The sequence below is a fragment of the Trichoderma reesei genome, assembly GCF_000167675.1.
Source record: "Trichoderma reesei QM6a unplaced genomic scaffold TRIREscaffold_8, whole genome shotgun sequence".
Taxonomy (NCBI): Eukaryota; Fungi; Ascomycota; class Sordariomycetes; order Hypocreales; family Hypocreaceae; genus Trichoderma; species Trichoderma reesei.
Window position 1 is genome coordinate 360929 of NW_006711155.1, and position 25604 is coordinate 386532.

Sequence of the window (25604 nt, forward strand, 5' to 3'; positions counted from 1 at the left end):
AGGTTGGAAGAAGAAGAAGAAAGCTTGGCTTTTAGCTTGAGGCTGAACTGCATAACTCAGATCAAGATCGAACTTATCTACTACTTTATTTTACCATCAGTTTGATTCTGTATAAGGTAGTTGACCAATCTGCTTTTGTCTGCGTTTTGCCCTAGGCAGATTGACATGCTACTGGCAAGACGTCTGCTAGATAGAGGTCTTCTTCTTCCGTCGGCACGCAGAGCAGCAGCAGCAGCAGCAGCAGCAGCGTCTTTGCGTCCTGGGTCTTCGCGCCCGATTCGCGGTCCTCCTCCCCTCCCTCTTCGCCCTCCATCGCGACAGGGCATTTCTACGACGAGCCAACGGCTCAGCGACGACGACAAGAGCACCAGCGATATGGCTGAATACCTGGATGGCGTGGGCGCTTGGGGCGCGTGGCAGGTCGAGCCGTCCAAGTTTACGCAGCTCGTCGTCGACTCTATGCGGTCGCTGTACGTTGTTGTGCCCTTCACTCGCTCGCATCTTGGGCGCAAGCATCACACATCGATTGCTTTCGATTCTGGCTGACTAAAGTCTTGCGAAATACAGTTACCCTGAAGAACTCGCCGATCGGAAATGGGACAATGTCGGACTGCTCGTTGGCAATTCCGAGAGCGACGCCAAGAAGCTGCAGCCAGTCGTCATGGTGACAAACGACCTCACCTTTCAGGTCGCCGTCGATGCCATCGGCCAGGGCGTCAGTGTCATTGTCAGCTACCGTGGGTGATTTATTCATTGGCACACATCTTACACCTCCTCATCGCTTGCATTCTGACCATGTCGTCCCACCCCTTTTTCCAGATCCCTTCATCTTCTCCGGCTTCAAGTCCGTGACAAACGACGACCCCCAGCAAGCCACGCTCCTGCAGCTGGCCAAGGCCGGCATCGCCGTCTACTGCCCGCACACAGCCGTCGACGCGGCTCCCGAGGGCCTCAACACATGGCTCGCCAACATCGTCGCAGGCCCGCACAAGAACACCCAGTCGGTCGCCATCCCGTGCGCCTCGGCTCCTGAATCCCACTCGCCGGCCGGTTACGGCACCATCGGGCGCTTCACCAACGGCGCTGCCGTGCCGTTGGCCGAGATCATCAAGCGATTAGCTCTCAAGCTGGGCGGGCTGAAACACATCATGATCGCCTCTCCCGTGGGCGCCGACATCAGGACCACAATGGTGCGCAGCTTTGGTGTCTGCGCGGGAAGCGGGTATGACGTTCTCAAGTCGGCCGACGTGGACCTGCTCGTCACGGGCGAGACGAGCCATCACTCTGCCCTGAGGGCCATCCAGCAGGGCAGGACGCTTATCCAAGTGTTCCACAGCAACTCGGAGAGAGGCTACCTGCGAGAGGTGCTGAGGCCCAGTCTGGAGAAGCTGCTCAGGGAGGCCCAGCCGGACGCAGAGGTGATTTTGAGCGAGTACGACTCCGATCCGTTTAAGATACTGGACGTGAGTACCTTGCAGGAGGACTGAGGGCGATACGCGGCCTCAGGCGGACGCCGACTCGTTGCATATATACGAACGGGGCCGGGGCGGTCATTGCTTCATGGCATGCGGTGTCGGTGAGGCCAATGCGCCGTATCGCCCGTTCCTCGCGGCTTCAGGTGCCGGTGACCTGCTTCGCGTCAGGGCAATGGCTGCGTCGCCTTGGTCGATGCACGCCTGCACGTCGTCTCCGCCCAGTCCCTTTTGTTTCCAGACCTCCAGCAGCTTCCTGGGCATCTCCCACTGTCTCCTCGCCTCTTCATATCTCCCCTCCTTGACAAGAGCCTGCAGCCGCTCCGGTGTCGCCAGCACCTCAATTGCCAGCTGCCTGGTGCGTTGGCGTCGCTGTTGCGCTTCCCGGGCTTTGCCCTCGTCTGAATCTGGAGCGGGAACTGATTTCCGCAAAGACTCCTGTATGGCGGAAGCCTGGCTGTAGATGTGCGCAATGGCCGGATCGAGCGTCGTGGCCATGGGGTTCAAGGGGTCCATATTTGCTCGCATCTAGAGAGAGAGAAAAAAATCAAAGAGAGCATCACGATTAGCAGCTGTAAACCATTCGTGTCACCGATTCCAGGCACGTGTCAGAGCTTCCCTACTTTGCGAATCGTCTCCGTCGCGGTAATGAGCTTGCTGTAGTTGTCGTACACAAGGGCCTTCTTCTCCGCATCCAGAGCTCTGACTTCGCCCAGCACCCTCGTATACAGCTTCAGCAGCTCCTGCAAGCTGCTCTCCGCCACAATCTTTTGTAGGTAGTCATCGAGGTTGAAGTCCGGCGCGTCAATCTCGCTCGCGGGGACCTCTGAGTCGGGCACCTCGACGATGCGCGGCGTCGATGGCGTCGAGGCGGACGTGGCGGCGGCGGCGGCGCGGAGGTTGTAGTATTCGCGGAGAGCGGCGCGGTTGTTGGAGCGCTTGGAGGAGCCTGTTGTTGTTGCTGCTGCTGTTGCTGATGTTGTTGAGGGCTGGGAGGCGGAGAGCACGGGGGAGGTGACTGCGGAGCGGGAGACGTCGAACGAGGGCCGGGCGGAGGATGTCGGTGTGCCGGAGGGGGTGCGGCGGAGGGGCGCGGGGGGGTTGCGGGGGGAGGAGATGGTGGACATGGTGATGGGTTGTGGTGATGGGTTGAGGATGGGAGGATGAGGGTTGGAGATGGGGAGGGTGTAATGAGATGGTGACAGCTTGAGATATGGGGCTGGGCTGAGCTGACAGCCTTGTGAGGTGAGGCTACAGGGGGCCTGGGGGGGTTTCGGAGCTGCGGCCGCTAAATTACAGTGCCCCTGGTCCCCTGAGCTTATCGCTGTTTATCGCCAGTAGTGGGCAGGCTACAGTACGTCATTTCTGCCGACAAGATTGAAGAAAAGAGAGCTCGATACAAGCTTCAACTTCAACGTCAGATGAAATCGCCAGCACAAATGGACCTCATATCCCAACTCCGCCACTCCATCCTCTCCCTCTCCCTCCCTCCGCCTTCCCAAACCCTCCTGACAACCCTCACGACATCCCGCTCGCCGCCTCCCCCGATCCAGTCCCTCGTCGCCACGGCAAAGGCCCGCCTGCTCGCCTCCGACCTGACGAGCACGTCCCTCGTCGACTCTTCTTCTATAGCGACGTTTCCGCCCGACATTGATTCGGCAAACGTGGCGGAGACGAAACTGACGCAGAACATTCACGTGCAGGTCTTGGATGTGGAGAATCTGAGTGCGAGTCGGTGGGAGCAGGTTGAGGAGCTGGAGGCCATTGAGAGGGGGGAGAGGACGAGGGGGAGGCAGGTGATACGGGTTACGGCTGAGGAGGAGGAGGATGAGTCTAATGAGGCTGATGGCTCTTCTACTACGACACAAGCTTCTTCTTCCACTACTCGTGCTGCTACTGCTGCTGCTACTGGTGGTGGTGGAGGAGGTGGTGGTGGTAGCGGGACGTCTTCGGGGGGAGCCAACGCCGTTCATCGATTGGTCCTGCAGGATAGACGGGGGAAACGAGTGTACGCGGTCGAGCTGAAGCGCATCAATGGCATTGCGGTTGGCAAGACGCTCATCGGGGAGAAGATGATGCTGAGGGCGGGCGCGGTGGTGGCCCGGGGCACGGTGCTGCTGGCGCCGGAGACGTGTGTGTTGCTGGGGGGCAAGGTAGATGCGTGGCATGAGGCTTGGGCCGAGGGGAGGCTGGCGAGGTTGAGGGAGAGTGTGGGCGCGGACCGGCCGAGGTGATTGATGGTGGTTCTGGGGGTGAGTTTGTGAGGTGTGTCGTGATACCCCCCCTTTTTGCGTTGGCATTTTCATGTGTGTACTTTAGTTGTCTTTTCGTTGTATTCTACCTAGACGTCCCGATACACTCTTCGTCATGGAATAGAGAGACGGACACGGTAAGTCTTTTGTATGCTCGTAACATTTCTTTGATATCTCTTTATCATCGTCAGTGACCTCCTCCGTCTCCATACACAGGTCATGAAGTCTTTCTCAACATATCTATCCTACCCTCACATGCCCTCAACGCTAATTTCCAAAGCACTCCAACCAGCTCCCTCCCAAGGAGCCAAGAATGCCGCTCTCTGCGCATCCGCAACTCTGCCCGTGCCGGCATACGCCTTGGCCAAGTCATGCGCTTCCAGCGTCCCCCGCGGCGGAATGCCCCTGGCCGCCACCATGAGCGACACCTCGGCCGGATAGTCGCCGTCTTCTCCCGCTGTTTCAGCAAGGGATGACCAGCCGTGTGGGAGGTAAGGATAGAGCATAATGTCCGTCTGCACCTGCGAAATCATGTCCTGCTGTGTCTTGCCTTCGCCGAGGGCGGCCACGGCTCGCAGGACTTGGCCGATGCGGGACTGCTCTTTGGCCGTCACCTTGTCGTTTGTTCGCAGCCCTTGGAGCTCTTCGACTACGGCTTCCAGGCTTGCCTCGTCCTGGTCCAACAGGGCGATGACGCCCAGGAGCAGCACGCTCTGTACGTGATCGGGCTGCTTCTCAATGACCTCAAACAGGGCATTGCGCGCCCGTTCTCTTGCGGCTTCGGTGCCCTGGGCCCATAGGACCTGAGCGAGCAAGCATGTCGCGTCAGGATTGTTGTCGGACTCTTCCAACGCTGACTCGAAGCACTTCTCTGCATCGTCATACGCCTTGAGATAGTACTGCGCAAGCCCAACGGTCAAGTGCGCCGACAGCCGGGCCTTCTTGCGCTGGTCACTCGTCAGCTCGCTCTCGCTCTCGTCGCCGCTCAATCCTAGCGCCATCTCGCCGCACTCGACGGCCTGCTCGTACGATCCAGAGGCGAGGTATGCCCGCGCAAGGTCTGTCCGAGCCAGCGTGAACCTGGCGAGGTCATCAGCGGACTCGGTCTTTTCGTAGTTGGCCTCGAGCTTCTCGCAAATCCTCTCCAGAGTGGCGACGGCGCGGGAACTTTCGCCCGTGCGCTCTTGCAGGAGGGTTCCGAGGTGCACAAAGGTCAAATCATCGGGCCGCAGGCTCTGCACCTGGTTCACGGCAAAGAGCGGCTGGATCAGCGACGCCACGTTCAGATTGAGCGGTGCCGTCAAGATGTGATCAAAAAGCGAAGACGAGTAATGACGGCGTGCAGGCAGCGATGACGATTCCGAAATCTCCATGGCGTGTGTAAAGAGGCTCCTGGCCTCCTTGGCCTCGCCGAGCAAGAGTGCCACAAAGCCCTGGCCGAGCCAGGCATGCGCATAATCCGGGTCGTTTGACTGGGCCCTCGTAAAGGCTTCGTTGGCGAGCTTCAAGTCTCCTGACAGCAATGCCAATGTCCCCAAGTTCGTCCAAGTCACTGGACTACGCTCGTTCAAGTGCAGACTTCTGACAAAGGCGTGCTGGGCAATGGCAGGGTTGATTTCGCTCGTCACCACTCCTAGGGAGTTCCAGAAATCCGCATTGCTGGCCTCTAGTTCAATGGATCGCTTGAAAGCTCTTACAGCAGCCCTTAGGTAGGGGCTCGGCTTCTTCCGTAGCTGTGATGGCAGGCATGTATGAGCCCGATATTCGGCCCATCCCAGGTTATAGTACGCAACGGCCTGTGCGTGAATATCGCCGCTCGATACGTGGATGGCCTGCTTGTAGCTCAAGATCGTTGCGTGTATGCATGCCGCAATCTCAAGGCTGAAATGCTCGTTTGTCTCGACTTTTTGATAGACGACATCGGTGCCAACCTTGTCAACATTGGCGAGGATATCAAAAGCCTCTTGTGGCCGAGACTCCAGCAGCGGCTTGATGGAGTCGAGAGGAAAGTCTGCCGTTCGGCTCTGAACCGTACTGAATATAGAGCAAGCCTCGGCGATGCTCTTCCAGAAGTTGAAGGTTTCCAGAACGCTGCCACTTCTCTTTGTGGCAAAGTCAATGGCATCCATGGCTAGATGAACCGCCTTCCCAAACAGGCCTCTATCCACGCTCGTGACGGCATTGTCCACCATAGTCTGCATCAACGCGAGAATCACTCCTTCCTCTTCGGCATGGGTCTCCAGAACCGTCTGATAGAGTGTGATAGCCTCATCAAACTCGCCCAGTTCCCGCTTGATGTTAGCAAGCATGTAGTTGGTAAACCAAGTGTCTGCAGACACGTCCACCTTGGACTCCTCCTCCAACTTCTTGGCATTGAGGATGGCCTTGGTCGCTGCAATGTAGCGTCCAGAGCTGTGGTAGCTCTCGCCGAGTCCAACCCAGGAGTGGTAGTCATTCGGGGAGATTCTGAGGGCGGCTTGAAACGACACAATGGACCTGTGGAAGTCTTGCTTGTTCAGTTCCGCAACACCAAGGGCCGCAAATGGCCAGCTGATACCCTTCCGCTTAGACCCCGGCGGAGGCTTCACCTTGCCCGAGTCGATGATGCGCTGAGCAACCAGCTCCACTCGATCCCAGTCGCCATCGTCTGCAAAGGAGCGGGCCAACCGTTCGGCCGCAGTCACTTCCGACGACGACAGCTCCAGAGCTTTTGTGAAGCACCGCCTCGACCGCTTCTTGTCCGATGCGTAGTCGGCGTAGAAGATGCCCAGGCTGGTGTACGTCGGGGCATGGTTCAGCGAGTTGTTCAGCGCCTTGAGCCAGTAAGCATAGGCACACTCGCCCTTCTTCCGCTTCCGAGACTGGCGGTCCGTCTCCAGGTTCCAGATGCACATTCCGATGCGGTACTGGGTGTCGGCCAACAGCTCTTTGGCCGCTTCCCCTTGCTTTTCCAACGGCTCCACACACTCCTGCAACTCTCCTAGAGCGGTTTGCCAATCTCCCCTAAGCGCCTTGACCCAGGCAGCCTCGGATTTGACACGCAGATTTGAACGGTCTCGGGCCAATGCGCGCGTGAGGAAGTCAATCGCCTCTTCGTAGTCCTCCTCCTCCTCAAAGATCAGGCCTACGCCAATCATGGCAGGCGTTGACGTTGCATCATGCTCCAAAACTTTGTCAAACAGACGTTTGGCCTCTTGGTGGTGTCTCGGTGACTGATAGTAGATGAGCGCGGTCGCAAGAGAGATGGAATACGCATCTTCCGTGTTCTGGTATGACATGCCAATCCTTTGCTTTTCCTTGGCAAGGAAAGGCATGGCCTTGCGCATCAACTCCACCGTGGACTCGTACTCCCCGGATCGCAGTAAGTATTCCCCCACGAGTCTGTAGCCAAAGACGGATTCCGAGGTTGAGATGCCGTCAGTCATCATGATTAGCCGATCTTCCTCGGTCAGGGGGACCACAAAGGTTGGCGCGCCACCGTCCTCCTCGTCGCTATCCTCCGATGTCTCATTATCGGGGGAGGCGGCCGTTTTGGGTTCTGGCGGCGGTGATGGGAAAGGAGAAAAGTGGCTTGTCAAAAACCCGGTGATGATCTTGTACAAATCGGTTTCCGGGAAGAAGCTGCAGTAGTTCCTCAGCAGATCCACGTCGTAGTCACGAATCTCCTTCTTATCCTGCCAGTTGATGGCAATTTCCCAGGCCAATCGGAAGGGGTGCTTGATGATGACCATGTCGTTCGCCAATCCGAGAACCTTTTGCTGTTCAGCTGTCTTTTGCGGCCCCGCAGGCGCCACGGCGACATGGTCGTAGCAGTACTGGATCAACTTTTCCTCGTAGTTTCTCCTCGCATCATCGTCAGTCGTCCAGTTGATGAGTTGCCGGTAAAAGTGCTCTAGGTTGCTCTTTTGGTAGACCTCGCGCTTCACCTCCAGGGTGACGTCGGTCAACGTTGCGCCCAGCCTCGTCCGCCGCTCTCCAATGAGCGTGTTGATGGTCTTCTTCTCATACGCCTCGAGGATGAGAACGATGCTTTCGTACGTCTTGGCGGGGTGCGGGAAGCGGCCCTCGAGTATCGGAAACAAGGGGCTCTCAGGGAGCCTGATGCGCAAGGCATCGGCGTACTGTAACTGATCTCCATGGGCTCGGGCAAAGTCGACAAACTTGTCAACAACATCTTGGCACTTGTACATGTCTTCCGCCTTGTGAAAGACTTGGGCCAGGCTGACCGCGGCTCGGTGATACTCCTGCAGCTTCTTGGCACCTTGCTTCTCATACAGCTTGATGAGGCCCTGCCAAGCCGGTGCGTCTTCAGGACGCAGCTTGGCTGCTGCTTCGTAGATGGCCTCAGCCTCATCCAGTTTGTTCTTCTGATCCAACGCGAAACCCAGGAAGATATGCCTGCAACACCAGGTCAGCTTTCTGCACATGACGAGTTGCACCTGAGATGCATCCAACAACCAACATACGCCTGGTAATGCTTAGGGTCCTTTTTCAACAACTCCCGGGCTTTCTGAATGGCATCATCATAGTTCTTCTCGCGCACGGCATCATTGATGCTTTTGAGAGCTGCCTTGGTAGACATGCTGCCTGATGCCCCGGGGAAACCCTACAGCGAGAGGGAGCGTGCGGAGAGCACCGTAAACGTCGAAGGTAGAACAGAATGGAGGAGGAAAACGCTCTGGGAAAGGATTCTATGTCATGATAGACTGAGCCCTCTTTCATCAGCAGACAAGATACCTTATCTTGAAGCAAGGCTGACGTATCTGGTGGATCTCGAGCGAATGACTGGTGATGGACGATGCGGGCCTGAGCTTCAGTGAGGCAAGCGACCCATGAGCTGTGCTAGCAGTCAACGCGCTGGGCCGAAGATTTTCCGAGTACTGAGGACTCGCAGATGACGCCAAAGACTCAACTTGAAAGTCACCATGAATCAACACCTCATTTTCAGCTACTATTCGCACAATCGTCCAACGGCTTCGCGAGATCTGTCGATCTAATATGATCCATAGTCTTCAACGAGATGTCAATCTACATAATTGGGCAAATTGCGTTTTGAGAAGAGGCTGCTGACGGGGCAGCAGTTCAGATGCCGGAACAGCAAAGACCCCTCCTAGCAGGATCGCCAGCAGCAGCGTCAATGACGAAGGAAACAACATGAGGACCACAGCTGTCAAAATGCAAACTGTTTGGGTTTCTCATGCAACGAGCCACTCAAAAGACGTCGGGGCACCTTTCATGTCGATGAACAACTCCTAACAAAAGACAGCAGACGGCGCGTGATGCTTTCATCCTCCACGCCCTCTCGGCGCTACTACAGAGACAACAACTGTCTCCATGGACTACGAGCAGAACTGTTGCCACCCAGACAACACGAGAGCAACGTGTTACCGGATTCGGCAGCTCGTCGTGACAGATCAACTAGCCAGGGCCAACCGTTGCTCTACCACGTCTCGATGACATTCGATAAGTGGGCTGCACAAACAACGTAAAGCAGACAAACGATTACATGTAACATGCGGGTGACTTGCCTCGTGGTCATCCTGGTGCAAATCCCCAACCTCTAGAGGTTCTTCCTATTGCTTCGACTAACAGTCCATGGTCCTCGTGGTCCGCCAATGAAATGAGATTCATGGCGAGTCTGAAGGCTGTCCATTTACACAACCATCACACTTCATGGTCCCAGGCCCGAAGGCGTCTGCACAATCTCAGAGGGAGAGCACTGGGACACTCCAGCTTTCGTCCAAGCTCGGTACTCTTTTTTCCCCCCAACCAACAAAGCTTTACCCCAGTTTCATTCCACAGTCCAAGTGCCGCAGCCTCGTCTCTTCTATGTCGTTCTTTGAACAAGCTTCTTCTTCCACGGACAGCCACAGCCTGACCGGATACTGAAGCATCGAATTGCATCAGACCTGGACTCGAACAGCCCATTGTCCCTTTTTCCTTGGCAGTGACCTTTGTACATAGACATCACAATTCTTTTTTCTTTCTTCCCTCTATAAAAATAGAATCGTGAAATATCGGTGCCTGGCATCGCGAGCATGCGGCAATGCTTCGTACGGCAACTGTAATCAAACCACGATCAGTCAAGAATGTGATGCTGAGATAGGGATCCCTCTTCCGACGCCTCTCTATGCATACGAGTAGATATGTGATGCATCAAACAGGCGGTGTTGAGGCTGTTAGGAATGCAGCCATATGAGGCGCCCGGTATACATGGTGCCTCGAGCGTCTCGCAGTTGCCGGCACTTTTGCCCGCTATATGGACTGATGCGCAGTTTTTCCTTTTTTTAATGGTATAATATCGTCTATGTCGGCTTCATAATTTCTTTTTCTTTCTTACAAACCATTGATGACCATTTCTTATCCCTGGCCTTGGTGATGGCTTCAACAGGACGGATAACGCGGACGTCAACCCGCAACGAGGCTCACAGCCGCGGCAGACGGGCCAACGGCAATGGCAATGTCGTCATTGAAAACGCTCTAGGTATGATTGCAAGCAAAGTGAGTGAGAGATGGGCAGAAGCTGACGGAACCAGCACACCTTACGGATGAAGAACTGGAAAGGGATGTTCAGTCCTTTGTCGAGAATCACCTGCCGTCTGTCAGATACGAGGATCTCCTGCGTGCTGCTCGAGTTGCAAAAGACATTCGTGTATATGATGAAGTTGCAAGACAGAAAGGGTACAACTTTGAGTCCACTCTGCCGGTGCAACTGACGAAAGAAGAGAAATATGCCTTGCGTCGAGAGAGAGATGTCCCCTTTAGTGAGAAGGGCATGCGGATTGTCATTCTCACGGTTTCCATTGCCGCCTTGTTGCAAGGTAAGATGCTTACATACAATCTCTTCCACCCTCTCTCCGTCTAATTCTGACACTCTTCACTCGTAACAGGCTTTGTTCAGTCCTCCTTCAACGGCGCTTCGCTGTATAGAGAGGAATGGGGGCTTCGCCGGGATCTCGGACCCGATGACACGAGCGCCGACAACTGGAAGCTCGGGGCTGCCAACGCAGCGCCCTTCTTCTTTGCCGCGCTCATCGGATGTCCCCTTGCGCTGCCCATCAATTACTGGTTTGGCAGACGGGGCGGCATCTGTGTTGCTGCGCTCCTGATCTTCGCCAGTTCCTTGGGTGCGGCATATGCAAGGACGTGGTATCATCTACTCGGGATTCGGGCTATTAATGGCGTCGGTATGTCTTGACAACAGATGCATCTTCTTCATGGACAAAACGCTGATTTGGTGTAGGAATGGGCATCAAGGCCGTCAGCACGCCGATTCTTGCCGGAGAGACTGCTGTTGGGTTTTGGCGAGGCTCTGCCATCCTGGCCTGGCAATTGTGGTACGTGATATTCGTCGGCCTCTTACTGATGTGGTTCAGTAACTTACGATGAAAGGGTGGCATTTGGCATCATGCTTGGCTTCGCCTTCAACCTCGTCTTTACAAAGGCGCAGTCGAGCTTGACAACGCTCTCCCTCATCAACGCCGCACCGATGGTCCCCAGCTTCTTCCTCTTCATGATCACACTGTTCCTCTGTCCAGAGTCACCGCGATATCATCTTACAAGAGGCCCCAACTACAATGTCCAAAAGGCCTTCATCAGTATGGTGAAGCTTCGAAACACAGAGGTGCGTCGTCCCTTTTGTTATCACTGAACAGGTCACTTACAGCTAACATGATGATAGTTGCAAGCATTGCGAGACATGTACCTCATCTACAAGTCGCTCGAACAGGAATCAATGGCCTTGGGTAACCTGGACGCGCATGCGTTTCGATCACCGGGGTTTGTGTGGGTTATCCGGGACTTTTTCAGACAGTACGCGCAGCTGTTTCAACAGAGGCGTCTGTATAACGCTGTCATTTCAACGTCAACCGTCAATCTGGCCCAGCAACTCTGCGGAAGTAAGTCAACCCTTCTAACACATCTTCTGTATGACACCTCCTGACACTCTTGCAGTTAATGTTCTCGCGTTCTATTCGGGTAAGCCCGGTATCAACACGGAGTAACAGGTCCTGAGCTCATGGAATCTAGGATACCTCTTCAACGGCGCCGGCAGTGATGTGCACTCCAAAGTCATTCCAATGGCATACAGTCTGGGCTTCGGTAAGTATACCCTCTGTCTTCGCTGTTCCTTGACAAGGTACTAACCGCTCGACAGGCGCCATCAACTTTCTGTGTGCCCTGCCAGCTGTGAGGAGCATCGACACACTGGGTCGGCGAAAATGGCTGTTGGCCACTCTGCCATTCATGGCGCTCTTCATGTTTGGTGCCGCCCTGGCCTTTACGATCGAGCCCCGAAATATCAGAGTCGGTGTTGCTGCCTTTTTCCTTTTCAGTGAGTGAAGCGTCCAATTGTTTCCTCATGAGAAACCGTCTGACACCCAGCCAGTCTTTGCTGCCGTGTACTCGCCCGGCCTGGGGCCGATTCCCTTTACGCTTGCGTCAGAAAGCTTTCCTCTGTCTCATAGAGAAGCGGTAGGTCATCCATGACAAGCCTTCAGTCTCTTGCTAGTCTAACGGCGTTGTCAGGGCACCGCTTGGGCTATTTCAATCAACCTGGGCTTTGCCGGCCTCTTGTCCATCGTCTTTCCAAGGTATGACTGTATCCGATGCTCCCAACATCATCGGCTGCCCCTGGCTAACAACTGCAAAGCATCAACTCGGGCCTCACAGAAACCGGCGCCCTGGGCCTCTTCTCCGGCCTCAACGTCGTCGCTCTAGTCATGGTCTTCCTGCTTGTGGAGGAGACAAAGCGTCGCACCCTCGAAGAGCTGGACCACATCTTCGCCGTGTCCAAGAGGAAGTTTATGCGCTTCCAGCTGTTTGAGTATCTGCCATGGCTGGTCCGATACTACATCTTTGGAAGCAAGAAGCCTCGGCCGGAGCTGTATGAGGATCTCATCTGGGGTCCATCAGAAGGCGAAGACCTTGCCACGTTCAGAGCGGTTGATCTGGTTGGATATTACAGTGAGCCGTCTGTTCCGGAGCCGGTGGAACTGGCACACTCTCGCTCCCGAGATGTTCCTCAGGCCGGGGATCAGTATGGATCAGTTCGATCCAAAGAGCTGGGGGCTAAAGTCGCAGCAGACCCCGGCGATGATTCGGAGATGCAGGCGACAAACAATGACGGGCCGGTGAGTATCCGTTACTGAAGTGAGATTTGTATGATGAAGGAATGAGCGTGATGGGAAACGATTCGATTTTGACAGATGTGAGACATGGCCTCTGCCACACGTATAATGGTAATAGCAGACTGGGAGTAGTAGGTGAAGGTAATGGATGGTAGGTAATACGTGGGTTTGGTTGGGCTTCTTGTTTGAGCTTTGTATAATATCGTAATTGGGATATGGAGGCTGTCGTTCTTGATCGTTACATGTACCTTGTCATCATTATCAGCTACCCTGCATTTTTAGGAATGACGAATTCGCCGCAGATGATGGATCCCGATCGTCTGAGACAAACCTGACTTCAAATGTGGTGATGTTACGGCCTGGGTTAATGTTGATGTTTACATCTGCTCACACGAGGTCCCTTGATCCTCCGAAATTCCGGCATACCACATACATACTTTCGTATTCGCACTCGCTGTCGCCACCCGGATCTGCCGAGTTTGGAGAAATCGGGGAAACGAACGAGATCAAGGAGTGAGATCGAGTCAAGCGTCTCCCGCTGTGGGGAAACAGCCCAGGTGCACCGCTTAGCCGGCTTCAGGTGCTGAGACCGCTGTCCGCCAGAGGAGTCGGGCGCTGAAACCGCTGAACTGGTGACATCCATGCATCCATCTCTCAGCTGGAGGTAGTCGGTCAGGTAGTAGCGAGACGGACCATCTGCATTGATCCTCCGTCATCACTCCTCTACCCTCCTCCCCCTTCCATCTCCTGGCCGCATACTTGACCGAGACGGTTCAATCAGCCCCCATCCAGCTCGGTTCTGCTGCCAGGCGAGAAGCATGGCGTCCTTCCGCCTCACCATCGAAGACGGCCAGTTCCGCGATGCCCACGGCCGCCAGGTCGTTCTTCGCGGCATCAACGTCGCCGGAGACACGAAGCTGCCCAGCGAACCCAACCAGCCCTCGCACGTCGGTGACGACTTCTTCGACGGCGACAATGTGACGTTTCACCAGCGGCCGTTCACCAAGGAAGACGCCCCGATTCACTTTGCGAGGATCAAGCGGTTCGGTTTCAACACGATTCGATATCTGTTTACATGGGAGGCTCTGGAAGCAGCTGGGCCGGGCATCTACGATGAGGAATACATCCAGCACACCATCGAGGTCCTGAGGATTGCCAAGTCGTATGGCTTCTATGTCTTCATGGATCCTCACCAGGACGTCTGGTCCAGGTTCACCGGCGGTTCTGGAGCTCCGATGTGGACGATCTATGCCTGTGGGCTGAATCCCCAGAGCTTTGCTGCCACCGAGGCGGCCATCGTGCACAACACATACCCCGATCCCGACAACTTCCCCAAGATGATCTGGTCGACCAACTACTACCGACTCGCTGCGGGCACCATCTTCACTTTCTTCTTTGCCGGCAGGGATTTTGCCCCGAAATGCATCATCGACGGCGTCAATATCCAGGATTACCTGCAGGACCACTTCATCAACGCCTGTGCCCATCTAGCGAAGCGCATCCACGAGGCGGGGGATCTCGAAAACGAAGTCGTCATTGGCTGGGAGAGCATGAACGAGCCAAACAGAGGCATGACTGGCTATGCTGACCTGACCGTCATCCCCAAGGAACACCCTCTCAAGAAGGGCACGTGCCCCACCATGTGGCAGACGTTCCTCACAGGCATGGGCCGAGCTTGCGAGATTGATACCTGGGAAATGGGTGGTCTCGGCCCCTACAAGACAGGGACGAAGCTTGTGGACCCCCACGGCGAGATTGCTTGGCTGCCTGAAGACTACGACGACTCGAGGTATGGGTGGAAGCGCGATGCTGGGTGGAAGCTGGGCGAATGTGTCTGGGCCCAACACGGCGTGTGGGACATCGCAACAGATACCCTCTTGAAGAAGGATTACTTTGCAAAGAACCCCAACACTGGCAAGAAGATTGACTATCCAGAGTTCACAAACACCTACTTTATGGACTTTTGGAGGAAGACGATCAAGGCTTGCCGCAGCCACCATAAGGATTGCATCATGCTTATGCAGTATCCGACCCTGGAGCTCCCGCCCCAGATTAAGGGCACAGAAGACGATGACCCAAAGCTGGCCTTTACGCCTCACTTCTACGACGGCATTACCCTCATGACGAAGCATTGGAACAGCACTTGGAACGTCGACGTCGTCGGCGTGCTGCGCGGCAAGTACTGGCACCCTGCTTTTGCCATTCGAGTCGGCGAGACGGCTATTCGAAACTGCTTGCGGGATCAGCTGGCAACCCTCCGACAAGAAGGCCTTGATAGGATGGGCAATCATCCTTGCCTGATGACAGAGTTTGGCATCCCATATGACATGGATGACAAGAAAGCATACAAGACGGGAGACTATTCGAGCCAGTCTGCAGCACTGGATGCCAACTATTTTGCGGCGGAGGGATCAGGCATGGAAGGGTACTGTCTATGGGTGTACTCCACAACCAACGATCACGAGAGGGGGGACCAGTGGAACGGGGAGGATTTATCCATCATCTCGGTGGATGATAAGCTCCCCGAGACGTCAGCCATCATGAGTGAGCCTGCGTTGGACCAATCAACGACGAGTCTCGTGAAGAACGGCACCACTGTCGCTACTGCGGAAGCTCTGGATGATGCAGGCGTCAACCCTGGAAATCTACAGCGCACACTCACGAACCCATCCATCAGCTCTGCCCCCTCTGACAAGGACCCCGAGCTGGCGAATACCCCGGGCTACCGTGCCGCAGAGGCCTTTATTCGCCCAACACCAACAGTTGTGGCGGGGAAACTTGTCTCTTCGGGCTTTGATCTACGTAAATGCACGTTTAACATCAAGGTTTCAGCCCCCCAAGCAGCAGCTGACGATACACCGACGGTCATATTCCTTCCAGAGTACCACTTTCCGAAGTCAGAGTGTGAGGTTACCGTTTCGGATGGCAGATGGGAGATTAGCCTCGATAACAGCGAGGGAACACTCGTCCAGATCCTACGCTGGTGGCATCCCGAGGGAGAACAGACACTGACAGCCAAAGGCGTGGTACGAAAGTACAATCTCCCCGAGGGCACATCTGACGAAGCAGGCTACTTGGAGCAGTGCCAGGCAGGATACGGCCTGAACATGGGAAGCTGCTGTGTCATGTGAATTCTGTTGATGACCGGCTGTCGAAGCGACGAATTTCGTGAACGCATTGAGTTTGTGGCGCACATTATCAGACACGTTGGGCAGGCGTGCATGACAAGGAGTTAGGGTTTCTTTTCTGTTTGTTCTGATTCATGTCCGTCTGGCCGGGTTGCATACATGGCCCTGGGTATCGTACCTAGGCATGTTAGCACGACGAGGATCCACGCATGTCTAGGTAGGCATACAGGACTATTTCATCCATTACCTATTCATATCATATCAGCCGTCTATCATTGGGCTTGGGATGAGCGGATCGGCGACAGGACTGACGAATGATGAGAGGTCCAAAGCAAATCCCCTCTGGTCTGGTCTGGGATTATTCGATCCAAGCGCTGACACAAACGCTAGCTTCCGATCCGTGTTGACGTGCATAGAGTGAGGCGATATCCAACATGCACCTTGATGGACCATTCCTGGCCACCTTGATGGCCTCGGATCGGATGCCTTGGTGACATTGTGCCGTTCGTGACTTTGTGAAGTGCCTATAAAATGGAATTTTGAGAGTGTGCAAACTTTTTCTAAATCACAAACTTCATTTTGTTGATTTCTGTGTCATTAAGTTGCTTTTCAACCTCAAAAAGGGCTGCTTCATCACAATGGCACCACTAAGACGAACAACAAGGTCGAAGGCCAAGAAGGCAAACAAGACGAACATCTTGGTGCCGTCTAAGCCGGTGCCCGTGACGCTCTTGTCCGGCTTCCTCGTGAGTTTGCTGTCCTTTTATCCCTGTTCTGGTTGGTTTGTCCTGACTGAGGTTGGGAATACAGGGTTCAGGCAAGACGACTCTGTTGCAGCACATCCTGCGAAGTAACCATGGACTTCGCATTGCCGTTGTGGTGAATGACATTGGAGCGTATGTATTTGTTGATTCTTCCACTGCTGTTGAAGTATGAGGACAGTTGTACTGAGGTTCTGTAGCATCAATGTCGATGCCTCTCTCATCAAGCAGACCCATCAACTTACAAAGACGAATGAAAAAGTCATTGCGCTGCAAAATGGATGCATCTGCTGCACCCTCAGAGGAGATCTGCTCGAGGAGCTCGTGCGGATCTCCCAGCTCCAGCAGTTTGACTACATCATCATCGAGAGCAGCGGCATCAGCGAGCCGGAGCAGGTTGCCGAGACGTTTGATGCGCGCCTTGCGGATCAGATGAGTCTCATGACTGAAGGCGATGGCATGGCTGGCCTTGACGAAGACATGGTCAAGGTCTTGATGAAACTGTAAGCTTCAAATGACGTTGTCGCTGCTATTTTTGGGTGCTCAAATCAAGGGGCTAACTCTTGTGTAGGAAAAAGGCTGGCGGGCTGCAGAAGTTTGCTCGCCTAGATACGACGGTCACGGTCATTGATGCCTTTACGATGATGCATGACTTCGATACCGTGGATCTGCTGTCTGCTCGGAGGGACGATGTTACCCCCGAGGATGAGCGGACGGTCTCGGATCTCATGGTTGACCAGATTGAGTTTGCGGATGTGATTATCCTCAACAAGATTGACATGGTAAGTTGACTTGAGTGGATAGGTATTGACTGAGTAGAGGCTAACGGCTGGTGATAAATCAAGGTCAATGACGAGACCAAGACTCGAGTGATTGACCTTGTCAAGAAGCTGAACCACCGGGCCAAGATCCTTGAGGCCAAGTACAGCAAGGTGGACGTCAAGGAGCTGGTTAACACGGGGCTTTTTGACCTCGAAAGGGCGCAGTCTGGGTATGGCTGGTTGCAGGACTTGCATGCCATGACTGTGCGAGAGGTATGTGCCTTCTACATCTTATCTACCCTCACGACGTAAAAGCTATGGCGTGGCAAAGGCTGACAAAGGTCTTGTGAATACAGGTGAATGGCCGCAATGTGGTGACTCCCAAGCCGGAGACGGAGGAGTACAACGTGCAGAACTTTATCTATTCTCGACTGCGGCCTTTTCATCCCAAACGGCTCTGGGCACTCATCTATGACAAGTTTATCTTGCAAATGGAACAGCCTGATGAGGATGATGACGATGGAGAAGAAGATGAAGAAGAAGAAGATGGAGAAGAGGATGCTGAAATGGTCGACTACCCAGACGTCGAAAGTGTTGGCTCGTCCGCAGGAGACAAGACCAGCGCATCGTCCCCTGCTCATCCCCCCTCGACTCCCGCAACCGCGGCGTCTCCCAATCATGAAGACGACAAAGTAGAAGAAGACGAGGACATGGAGGAGGACGGCATGACGCCGCCCGAAAACGACGTGATCCTGGCCAACAAGCGCGCCCACCCGACCTTTGCGCGGCTCTTCCGCTCCAAGGGCGAAATCTTCATGGCGACGCGCCCCCACCGCTGCGGCGAGTGGTCTCAGGCCGGCGCGATGCTGACCCTCACCGGCGGCCGGTCCTGGTTCTGCACGCTGCAGCCGGAGGAGTACACGACGGGCAACGAGGAGGTGGACAAGATGGTGAAGCACGACATTGCCAAGGGCGGCGAGTGGGGGGACCGGCGGCAGGAACTGGTGTTCATCGGGGAGGGGCTTGATCACAAGGCGCTCGAGGGCTTGCTTGATGAGTGTCTGCTCACGGATGAGGAGTATGAGGCTTGGAAGGGGGTGATGAGGAAGGAAGGGTTGAAGGAGGAGGAGAGGAGGGAGTTGCTGGAGGAGTTGTTTGAGGATGGGTTTCCCGATTGGCCGGGGGATGATGAGGAGGATGGGCATGAGGGACATGGTCATTGATTTGTGCTTTGAATGGTGTTGATTTGTGTGTGTAGCATAAAAGTTTAGAGGGGATGAGTTATGACGATGCTAAATTCATCGATTTGAGCCACAGTTTGCTTGATGCGTTTGCTTCGAGTGTCATTGATGATCGAGACTCTTGCTGTTTGACTCATGCATGCAGGTTCCCACCGATTGCTTGATACTCTTGGGGGAGCGTGTTCTGCCTCTCTAGTGGTTGCTTGATAACTTGGTTGTCACTCGATATTCTTGGGTGTTTCTATAAATGCACTGTTTGTTCAACTTCTTGATGTTCTCATTCATCGTCTCGGTGTCTGCCTGTCATGATAGTGTTTGCTCACGAGTTTTGGTGTTTGCCCGATATTCTTGGGTGTTTGACTCCTGAAATAGGACCTCTATTGAGTTGCCACAACACAAGACAAACCAGACACATTCTACAAAAGACTCGGCCTCGAGTACGTAGTGCTCTGGATATATAAGACTCGGAAATCCTCCTTCAAATGAGTCTCTTCTCTCTTCATCCTCACCCACACAACAAGCAATACAGTCTCCTCTTCTCACTACCAAACCGCAACCATCAAGTCGTTTTGTTTCTTCTCTCGACAACTTTCGAACAAAGATTCAACTCAGCACTGCAACGTTTGCAAAACAAAGCAACACTCGTCTTCACCATGGCTGGCATCATCACCGGAACTGCAACCAACGAGGCCTCGTGCCCTGGAACATGGTGTGGCTGTGGTCGCCGCAGGCCCTCGATCATGGAGCCTCTCGTCGATCAGGCGGCCTCGTGCAGTTATTGCGGCTGCGGCTGCGGCCGATAAGTCCTCTACGACAATGGCATTGTCGCACAGGTATGAATAGCATCAGAGTTTCTCCCCTCTGGAGAGCTGTCGTTGCAGGACTGTTGAGTCGCTGATTGTTTGAGATTATTATACAGATATTTCTCTGGCTCTTGGGTTCTAGCAAGAGCATCATGTCATTCAACAATTGATTGAGGCATCCAATCAACATGACGATGCATTTCGATATATTTTTCACAAATCATTCGGCAATTACAATGCCTCTCTCTTTTCATTCTGCTGGGGATACCTACTGCCTACCTACCTGCCGCAGGACATCACGACAATTCAGCTTGAGTCGGGTAGTAGCTCGTATCACGATTTCACAATAAACATCTTATTTGACACTCAAAAACATTTGATCTTGCCTTGACCTTGTGCATGACGTGTAACGGTGAAATAATACCCGCATTATCTGCGTGTGAGGCCCGACCTACCTATGATATCCATACCATTGCCAATATATGCAGCCCCTGCGAAAAAAACTTCCCCGGATCTGTCAGCTGCGGTAATATGGAGCTTGGGAGCTTGTTCTGCGTTGTCGACAAAGGGAGGACTGGGGATCCCTGTGCAGGTGAAAAGTCTCCTTGGAGTGCCCCGTATACCTGACTTTGGATCTGTTATAACAACCTGTGGTCTATGAGCTTCTTGTGATGTGATATAATATAATAGCACTGCCTCGCCAGCTCAATTATGGAGAGCTGCAAGACATCGAGTTGAGTGACATTTACAGCTACCGGCTTCATGTACATCAGGTACGGAGAATCAGGCACCGCTGCAGACGTCAAGACAAGGTACAGGTACAGGTACTGACCCGTGGAGGGCATTTCTGAATCTGGAGCAGGTCCGAAGTATCCAGTACCCCTTTTGGCTGCGTCATCCCACCGCAGATCAAGTAGCGGCTACGACCAAACTCCCACCGGATTTGCATGTGAAATCCAGCAACCCGGAGTCTCACGTGGCCAGACGCCGTCATCTGTTCTGCCAGCAGGTGCCCTGCCCTCGGCTCCTGCCAGAACAGCATCAACAACTGGGGGGGATGAATGCAGCCAGCTGACCCTTTTTTTTAATTCTATTATGTGTTAATCATCGCCAACTCCAATTCTTCCTTCTCTTCTGCTTCCTCTTCTTCTTGCTTCTCTCTCTCTTCTCGAAGCCATTTCCCGCTCTTGTTTCTGGCGCAGCTTCATGTGAATCCAACAAGCAAAAGTCGCCTATTTGCAGCCTAAAGCCCTGCGGCTCAACCAATGACGTTTTGGGCTGGCGGAGACGACGGAACCGAACCGCTGCCTTAGATGGCTGCCATTGTGAGTTGCTTCCCCTGGTTCATGTTTGCGCATTGCTTCTGCTTTGATACCCCGTATCCCGTGTGTTTGCTTTGCGCTCTCCCTGCGAGTCTTCAGCTTGATCATCCTTTGCTGCCCACGTCCATCACACCTTGAACACACGCGACCATCTGATAGCGTTTTCCATTGCGCGTTTGCCGGTTTCGAGAACAAGGACGACGACGCCCTGCTATTGGATCGACGTTGCCCGCAAGCGCACACAGGGCTTGGGGCTTGGTAGGGTGATGTCATGTAGACACGCACCTCGGCCCTGCGTTGGCTCGTCGTCGTGCTCGTCTCTCGTCAGCCTTTCCCCGACGCCACGATCCGAGCTCAGGCCAGATGCCTCCGTCTCGTTACGTCGTCCATCTACCGCTGTTGCTCCTGCACACACAACTCTGCCATCACCCCCTTGACCGGCCCGCGTGCTAGTGCTTGCGCTGGCTGTTGATGCGCCGCCTGCAGCGACATCTCTGCTGACCATCTGCCCTCCGCGGCGCGCCTCGAACCGCAGGATCTTCCGTGGATCTCACAGCTCGGCCGGCCAATGTCTTCCCGCGACGACTCGTCCCTCGGCGCGTCGCCGCCAGCCTTCGACTCGAGCACGACGCTCGGCGCTGCTCCTCCCCCGACTTACGCCGCCTTCTCCCCCGTCACGCTCTCGGCCACGACGCCCTCGAGGAACAGTCGTCGATCGACCGTCCTTGTTCACCAGAAGAGCCCGCTGCTCCTTGCCACCCCTCCCCAGATCACGCGCGCGCTCGCATATAGCCATCCTTTCCTACTCCCCCTCAATACCTTTGTCGGGCTGCTCACATGGAGCACGGGCGACCCCTGGCAGAGCTTCCTCCTGCTGTGCTCCTTTTGGGCCATCGTCCTCTATGGCGACGTGGTGCTCATGCGAGCCGGCCCCATCGTCGTCTCCATGGGGCTAATAGCGGGCATGTACGGACGGCGATATAGTCCCTTGAGCAGCAGTGGTTGGACGGAGCCTGCACAAGTAACGAAAGATGCTGCCTCCTCCAAGAAGGCTGCGGCCAATGGGGGCGCCAGTCTGCAGGAGACGCCCAACGGGAAGCAGTCTGGCCACGCCCGGGCCAAGTCTGAAATCACAAGCACCAAACACCAGAAGACACTGGACGAAATCGTCGATACCCTCAAGGAGTTTACCGGCAGATGTAACGTTCTCATGGATCCTCTTCTCGAGATGACCGACTTTCTGAGCACCCAGCGAACTCCGACTAGCGCAACGACGAGACCAGCACTCACAGCCATGTTTATGCGGCTTCTCATCATGACGCCCTTTTGGATTGTCCTGACCATGTCACCGTTTAGGATCATTACGACTCGACGGGTTGTGCTACTGGCAGGAACAATCATGCTAACATGGCATGCGAGGGTGATGCGGGTTACGAGGACCATCATCTGGAGGAGCAAAGCCGTCCGCAAGCTTGCTTCGGCCATTACCGGTCTCCATTTCGATAGCCCGCCCAAGTCGCATCCTCCCAGGGAGGAGACGGATGTAAATGAATCGCAGATGAGCAAGGCGTCTTTCTTGGGCTCCTCTAGCTTGCAAGTGAATCGACGACGAAACGGAGCCGCTAACGGCGGTAAGAGCGCCGGTGTCAAGTTTACTTTCATCATCTACGAGAACCAGCGACGGTGGATCGGCCTGGGGTGGACGTCCAACCTCTTTGCATACGAACGGCCTGCATGGACAGACGAGCACAACAATCCGGTGCCACCGCGAGATGAGTTTGAGCTCCCCGAAGTCGAGGATGGAAGCCGGATGAGGTGGCGATGGGTTGAGGGAAGCCGATGGCGGGTGGATGGCGTACCGGAGCCCGAGGATGGCACGGTAGATTACGACGGCCCCGAGGGCAAGAATGGATGGATATACTATGACAACAAGGTAATTGACCCTCTCCTGACTTGACGCTTAGCCGCGAGCTAATACGGATCTATCAGTGGCAAAATGGTCGTCGGGGACTTGACGGCTGGGGCCGGTGGACGCGGCGCAGGAAATGGTATCGCGATGCCGAACTGGTGGAGGTGGACGAGTCTCAGCTTGCTCACGAGCTGGACGCGACCGAGTCTACTCCTACGCCGCACACAACATCATACTCGACCGCCAACGAGAAGATGCGGGCCGAACCCCCGGATCCCACACCAGACGAGGACCAAGACCAGGTCTCGGATGCCTTGAGCGCCAAGGCCGCAGATGACACGGCCTCTCTGCATTCGACGTCGTCACGATTCTGGCCGACGCTGAGGAGGCGAACTACTGACCGTTCCGGGGATAGTCTCCGCCTGGACAGTCAACGACAAGAGAAGCGACGAAGCGGCAGCCAGAGGCCGAGGAGAACGAGCGACGTGGCTAGCGACATTGCCGGAGAGGACGACAGTTCACTCAACCTTGCCGTCGCGCTTGAGCTGCAGAAGCAGGGCAAAGAGGGCGGAGAGTGGGGGATTGGAGATGAAGCACGCATGAGTCTGGAGTGATTTGGAAGCAAGTTTTCGGGGCTGCCCTCGCATTCACTTGTGGCATGCCTGCCTCGACCATGGCTGGAGTATTCGTCTTGAAATTTCTTGTAACAACACCATATATTATCGTAGTATGTAGCATTGATTAGCAAGTTGATTGGCATTGGCGGGAGTCATGGTGGGCATTGGGATATATCATGAATTATTATTGCTGTATAAAGATGGCCATGCTATAGCGCTTTGCAGTTGGATGTTGCTGAGGGGGTTGCAGCGAGAGAAGACTTGCCCTGTGCTGAAGGACCATAGGGGCAAGTTGGTGATGCGTCACCTCGAGCCAGCTGGCAGTCGAAATCTACAGCTGGCGCGGGAGTCCCATGCCTTGACCAAACGGAATCCGTTTGCACCGCTGCGATTTTTCACCTTTGTTCTCATTCTCTTCTTCTCCATACAACATCACTCTCTTTTCTTTTTCTTCTTCCCCCCCAACAAATACTTCCCTTTGCGTTCCAAGAAGAGATTTGTTCTTCAGTCAGCTCGTCTTCCTGTCGGGTCTCGCCCCCCTGCATCGAATAGCTCTCGTTCAACTCTAGCCATATACGCGATCAGAGGCCTGAAAAAGGAGAGGCTTTCACAGCGTGAATGCGAGATTAGGTGTCCCGATGAACAAAGACATGCCTCAACTCTCGGACATTGAAGAAGGTTCCTCGAGCAGCAGCAGCACCATCGAAGCAGACGAGGACCAGTCTCGACAAAGGACAAGGGGCAATGACGAACAAGAAGAAGTTGCCAGAAGACTAAATTCCCAGCGTCCTTCTCCAGGAGACCGCACTCTTCTTCATTCCATTGGAAAGGCCCAGGGCCTCAAACTACGTCAAGCTTCTCATGTCCAGCAGGTTGAGCATCAAAGTGTACCGGCTTCAACAATGACTGTCTTTTCGCCTGCTCTGCCACCACCACCACCACCACCACTGTCTTCATCATCACCATCGGCATCTTCGTCGTCGTCCTCGCGAACGATTACGCCGCCGCATACTTCCCTTCCAAACCATCGCGTGTCGTCGTCGGGAACGGTGCAGATTGTTTCTCCTGGAGCGGCGTCCTCTGTGGCGGCGGTGTTTCCTTCTGGGGGCTGGTCGTCGCCTCTGGGGAGGATGGTGAGTGAGGGGACGGTCGGTTCGGAGACGTCTTCGACGGCGAATGTTACTGCGTATTATGATTACCAGGCTCAGCAGCGACAGAGGCAGAATTATCAGCAGTATGTCCTTGGGGGAGGAGGAGGACGAGGAGGACGAGGAGGGGGTGCTCCGGTTGCGGGGGGAGGAGGGATGCCGTTTTGGTGGATGGATGGGTCGACGGCGGATTTGCCTCGACATGGTGATGGGGATGGAGTTGGGGGAGCTGGCGAGAGGGCGGGTTTGATGCTGGGTGGTGGTGGTGCTGCTGCTGCTGTAGGGGGAGAGATTCAGCGGAGTGATGCGAGGTGGCTTGTTCATGCGGTTGTGCATGGGGTTGTGCTGGCGATGCAGAGCGGTGTTGCGGCGGGTGTGTTGACGGTGTTTGCGTGGATGGGCATGTGGATGGACGACGATGGCGGCTTCGGCGGTGCTTCTGGTGGAATGTGAGTGACGACGACGACTCTTGTGATATGCCCTTTGTTGAGATTTACTCGGATGCTGATGAAGTATTACCTTGCCTACCTTAGACTACGCAGCATGCCCTCCCTGACGACAACCTCCGTCCTCATCCTCTGCTTCACCACCCTCGCCTTTCACGAAATCCATCTCCTCTCTCCGGTCGTGCTGCTCTATCTGCAAGCGGCTATCCTTGCACTCGCCACCGTTGCCGCGACGAGCATGTGGATGAAGTGCGTTCAGGAGGAGAACGGCATGGTCAAGTGCGTCTTGATGAGCTGCGGGATGTTGCTTTGGGTGACGTGTGGGATTGCGTTTCTCAGGGCGGCGGTGGTGTGGAAGGTGACGAGCTTGGGCGAGGCTGAAGGCGAAGGCGAAGGTGGAGGTGGAGGGGAGGAGGGAGAGGGGAGTGGCGAGGAGGTTCAGGGGTATGCGACTTTTTTTCCGGGGAGGTGAATCTGGATGATGGGGGGGACAGATATACCCAGTTGCAGAGACTATTCAGAGCAGCATTGACTCGTCTGGATGAAGAAACAGTAGCATTTCCAGAGCAGTTCTCAAGGGCGACATTAAACCACTAGCAAACAGCAACACGAGGCC

General features: G+C 54.8%; 9 protein-coding genes across 9 annotated transcripts; 7 read left to right on the forward strand and 2 right to left on the reverse strand.

Moving 5' to 3' along the window:
- The first annotated feature begins 429 nt into the window (after window positions 1-429).
- On the forward strand, window positions 430-1547 carry TRIREDRAFT_47670 (uncharacterized protein). Its single transcript, XM_006964814.1, has 3 exons — window positions 430-470; window positions 568-737; window positions 820-1547. The coding sequence occupies exons 1-3, from the start codon at window positions 460-462 to the stop codon at window positions 1485-1487; spliced, it is 849 nt and encodes a 282-aa protein (XP_006964876.1). The 5' UTR covers window positions 430-459; the 3' UTR covers window positions 1488-1547.
- Window positions 1548-1550: 3 nt separating this feature from the next.
- Window positions 1551-2599, reverse strand: TRIREDRAFT_77505 (uncharacterized protein; the record flags this gene model as incomplete). The annotated part of the gene is made up of 2 exons (XM_006965033.1): window positions 1551-2000; window positions 2096-2599. The coding sequence occupies 2 exons, from the start codon at window positions 2597-2599 to the stop codon at window positions 1551-1553; spliced, it is 954 nt and encodes a 317-aa protein (XP_006965095.1).
- A 417-nt stretch (window positions 2600-3016) lies between these two features.
- Window positions 3017-3673, forward strand: TRIREDRAFT_32543 (uncharacterized protein; the record flags this gene model as incomplete). The annotated part of the gene is made up of 2 exons (XM_006964795.1): window positions 3017-3359; window positions 3399-3673. Coding segments are annotated over 2 exons (618 nt in total), but the record flags the coding sequence as incomplete, so codon positions are not given.
- Window positions 3674-3975: 302 nt separating this feature from the next.
- TRIREDRAFT_3707 (uncharacterized protein) lies at window positions 3976-8306 on the reverse strand (the record flags this gene model as incomplete). The annotated part of the gene is made up of 2 exons (XM_006964749.1): window positions 3976-8122; window positions 8191-8306. The coding sequence occupies 2 exons, from the start codon at window positions 8304-8306 to the stop codon at window positions 3976-3978; spliced, it is 4263 nt and encodes a 1420-aa protein (XP_006964811.1).
- Window positions 8307-10259: 1953 nt separating this feature from the next.
- Window positions 10260-12570, forward strand: TRIREDRAFT_26160 (uncharacterized protein; the record flags this gene model as incomplete). Its single annotated transcript, XM_006964785.1, has 11 exons — window positions 10260-10545; window positions 10615-10911; window positions 10968-11061; window positions 11117-11348; window positions 11406-11622; window positions 11678-11710; window positions 11753-11824; window positions 11880-12056; window positions 12107-12123; window positions 12251-12315; window positions 12375-12570. Coding segments are annotated over 11 exons (1686 nt in total), but the record flags the coding sequence as incomplete, so codon positions are not given.
- A 1080-nt stretch (window positions 12571-13650) lies between these two features.
- On the forward strand, window positions 13651-15983 carry TRIREDRAFT_77506 (glycoside hydrolase family 5; the record flags this gene model as incomplete). Its single annotated transcript, XM_006964876.1, has 2 exons — window positions 13651-15818; window positions 15903-15983. Exons 1-2 carry the CDS (start codon window positions 13671-13673, stop codon window positions 15981-15983), a joined length of 2229 nt encoding a protein of 742 aa, XP_006964938.1. The 5' UTR covers window positions 13651-13670.
- Window positions 15984-16618: 635 nt separating this feature from the next.
- On the forward strand, window positions 16619-18725 carry TRIREDRAFT_61227 (uncharacterized protein; the record flags this gene model as incomplete). The annotated part of the gene is made up of 7 exons (XM_006964877.1): window positions 16619-16726; window positions 16791-16876; window positions 16942-17244; window positions 17313-17523; window positions 17587-17775; window positions 17859-18095; window positions 18210-18725. 7 exons carry the CDS (start codon window positions 16619-16621, stop codon window positions 18723-18725), a joined length of 1650 nt encoding a protein of 549 aa, XP_006964939.1.
- A 2711-nt stretch (window positions 18726-21436) lies between these two features.
- On the forward strand, window positions 21437-23493 carry TRIREDRAFT_121593 (uncharacterized protein; the record flags this gene model as incomplete). The annotated part of the gene is made up of 2 exons (XM_006964878.1): window positions 21437-22801; window positions 22858-23493. The coding sequence occupies 2 exons, from the start codon at window positions 21437-21439 to the stop codon at window positions 23389-23391; spliced, it is 1899 nt and encodes a 632-aa protein (XP_006964940.1). The 3' UTR covers window positions 23392-23493.
- Window positions 23494-24296: 803 nt separating this feature from the next.
- TRIREDRAFT_106868 (uncharacterized protein) lies at window positions 24297-25460 on the forward strand (the record flags this gene model as incomplete). The annotated part of the gene is made up of 3 exons (XM_006964879.1): window positions 24297-24527; window positions 24597-24991; window positions 25076-25460. 3 exons carry the CDS (start codon window positions 24297-24299, stop codon window positions 25458-25460), a joined length of 1011 nt encoding a protein of 336 aa, XP_006964941.1.
- Between the last annotated feature and the right edge of the window lie 144 nt (window positions 25461-25604).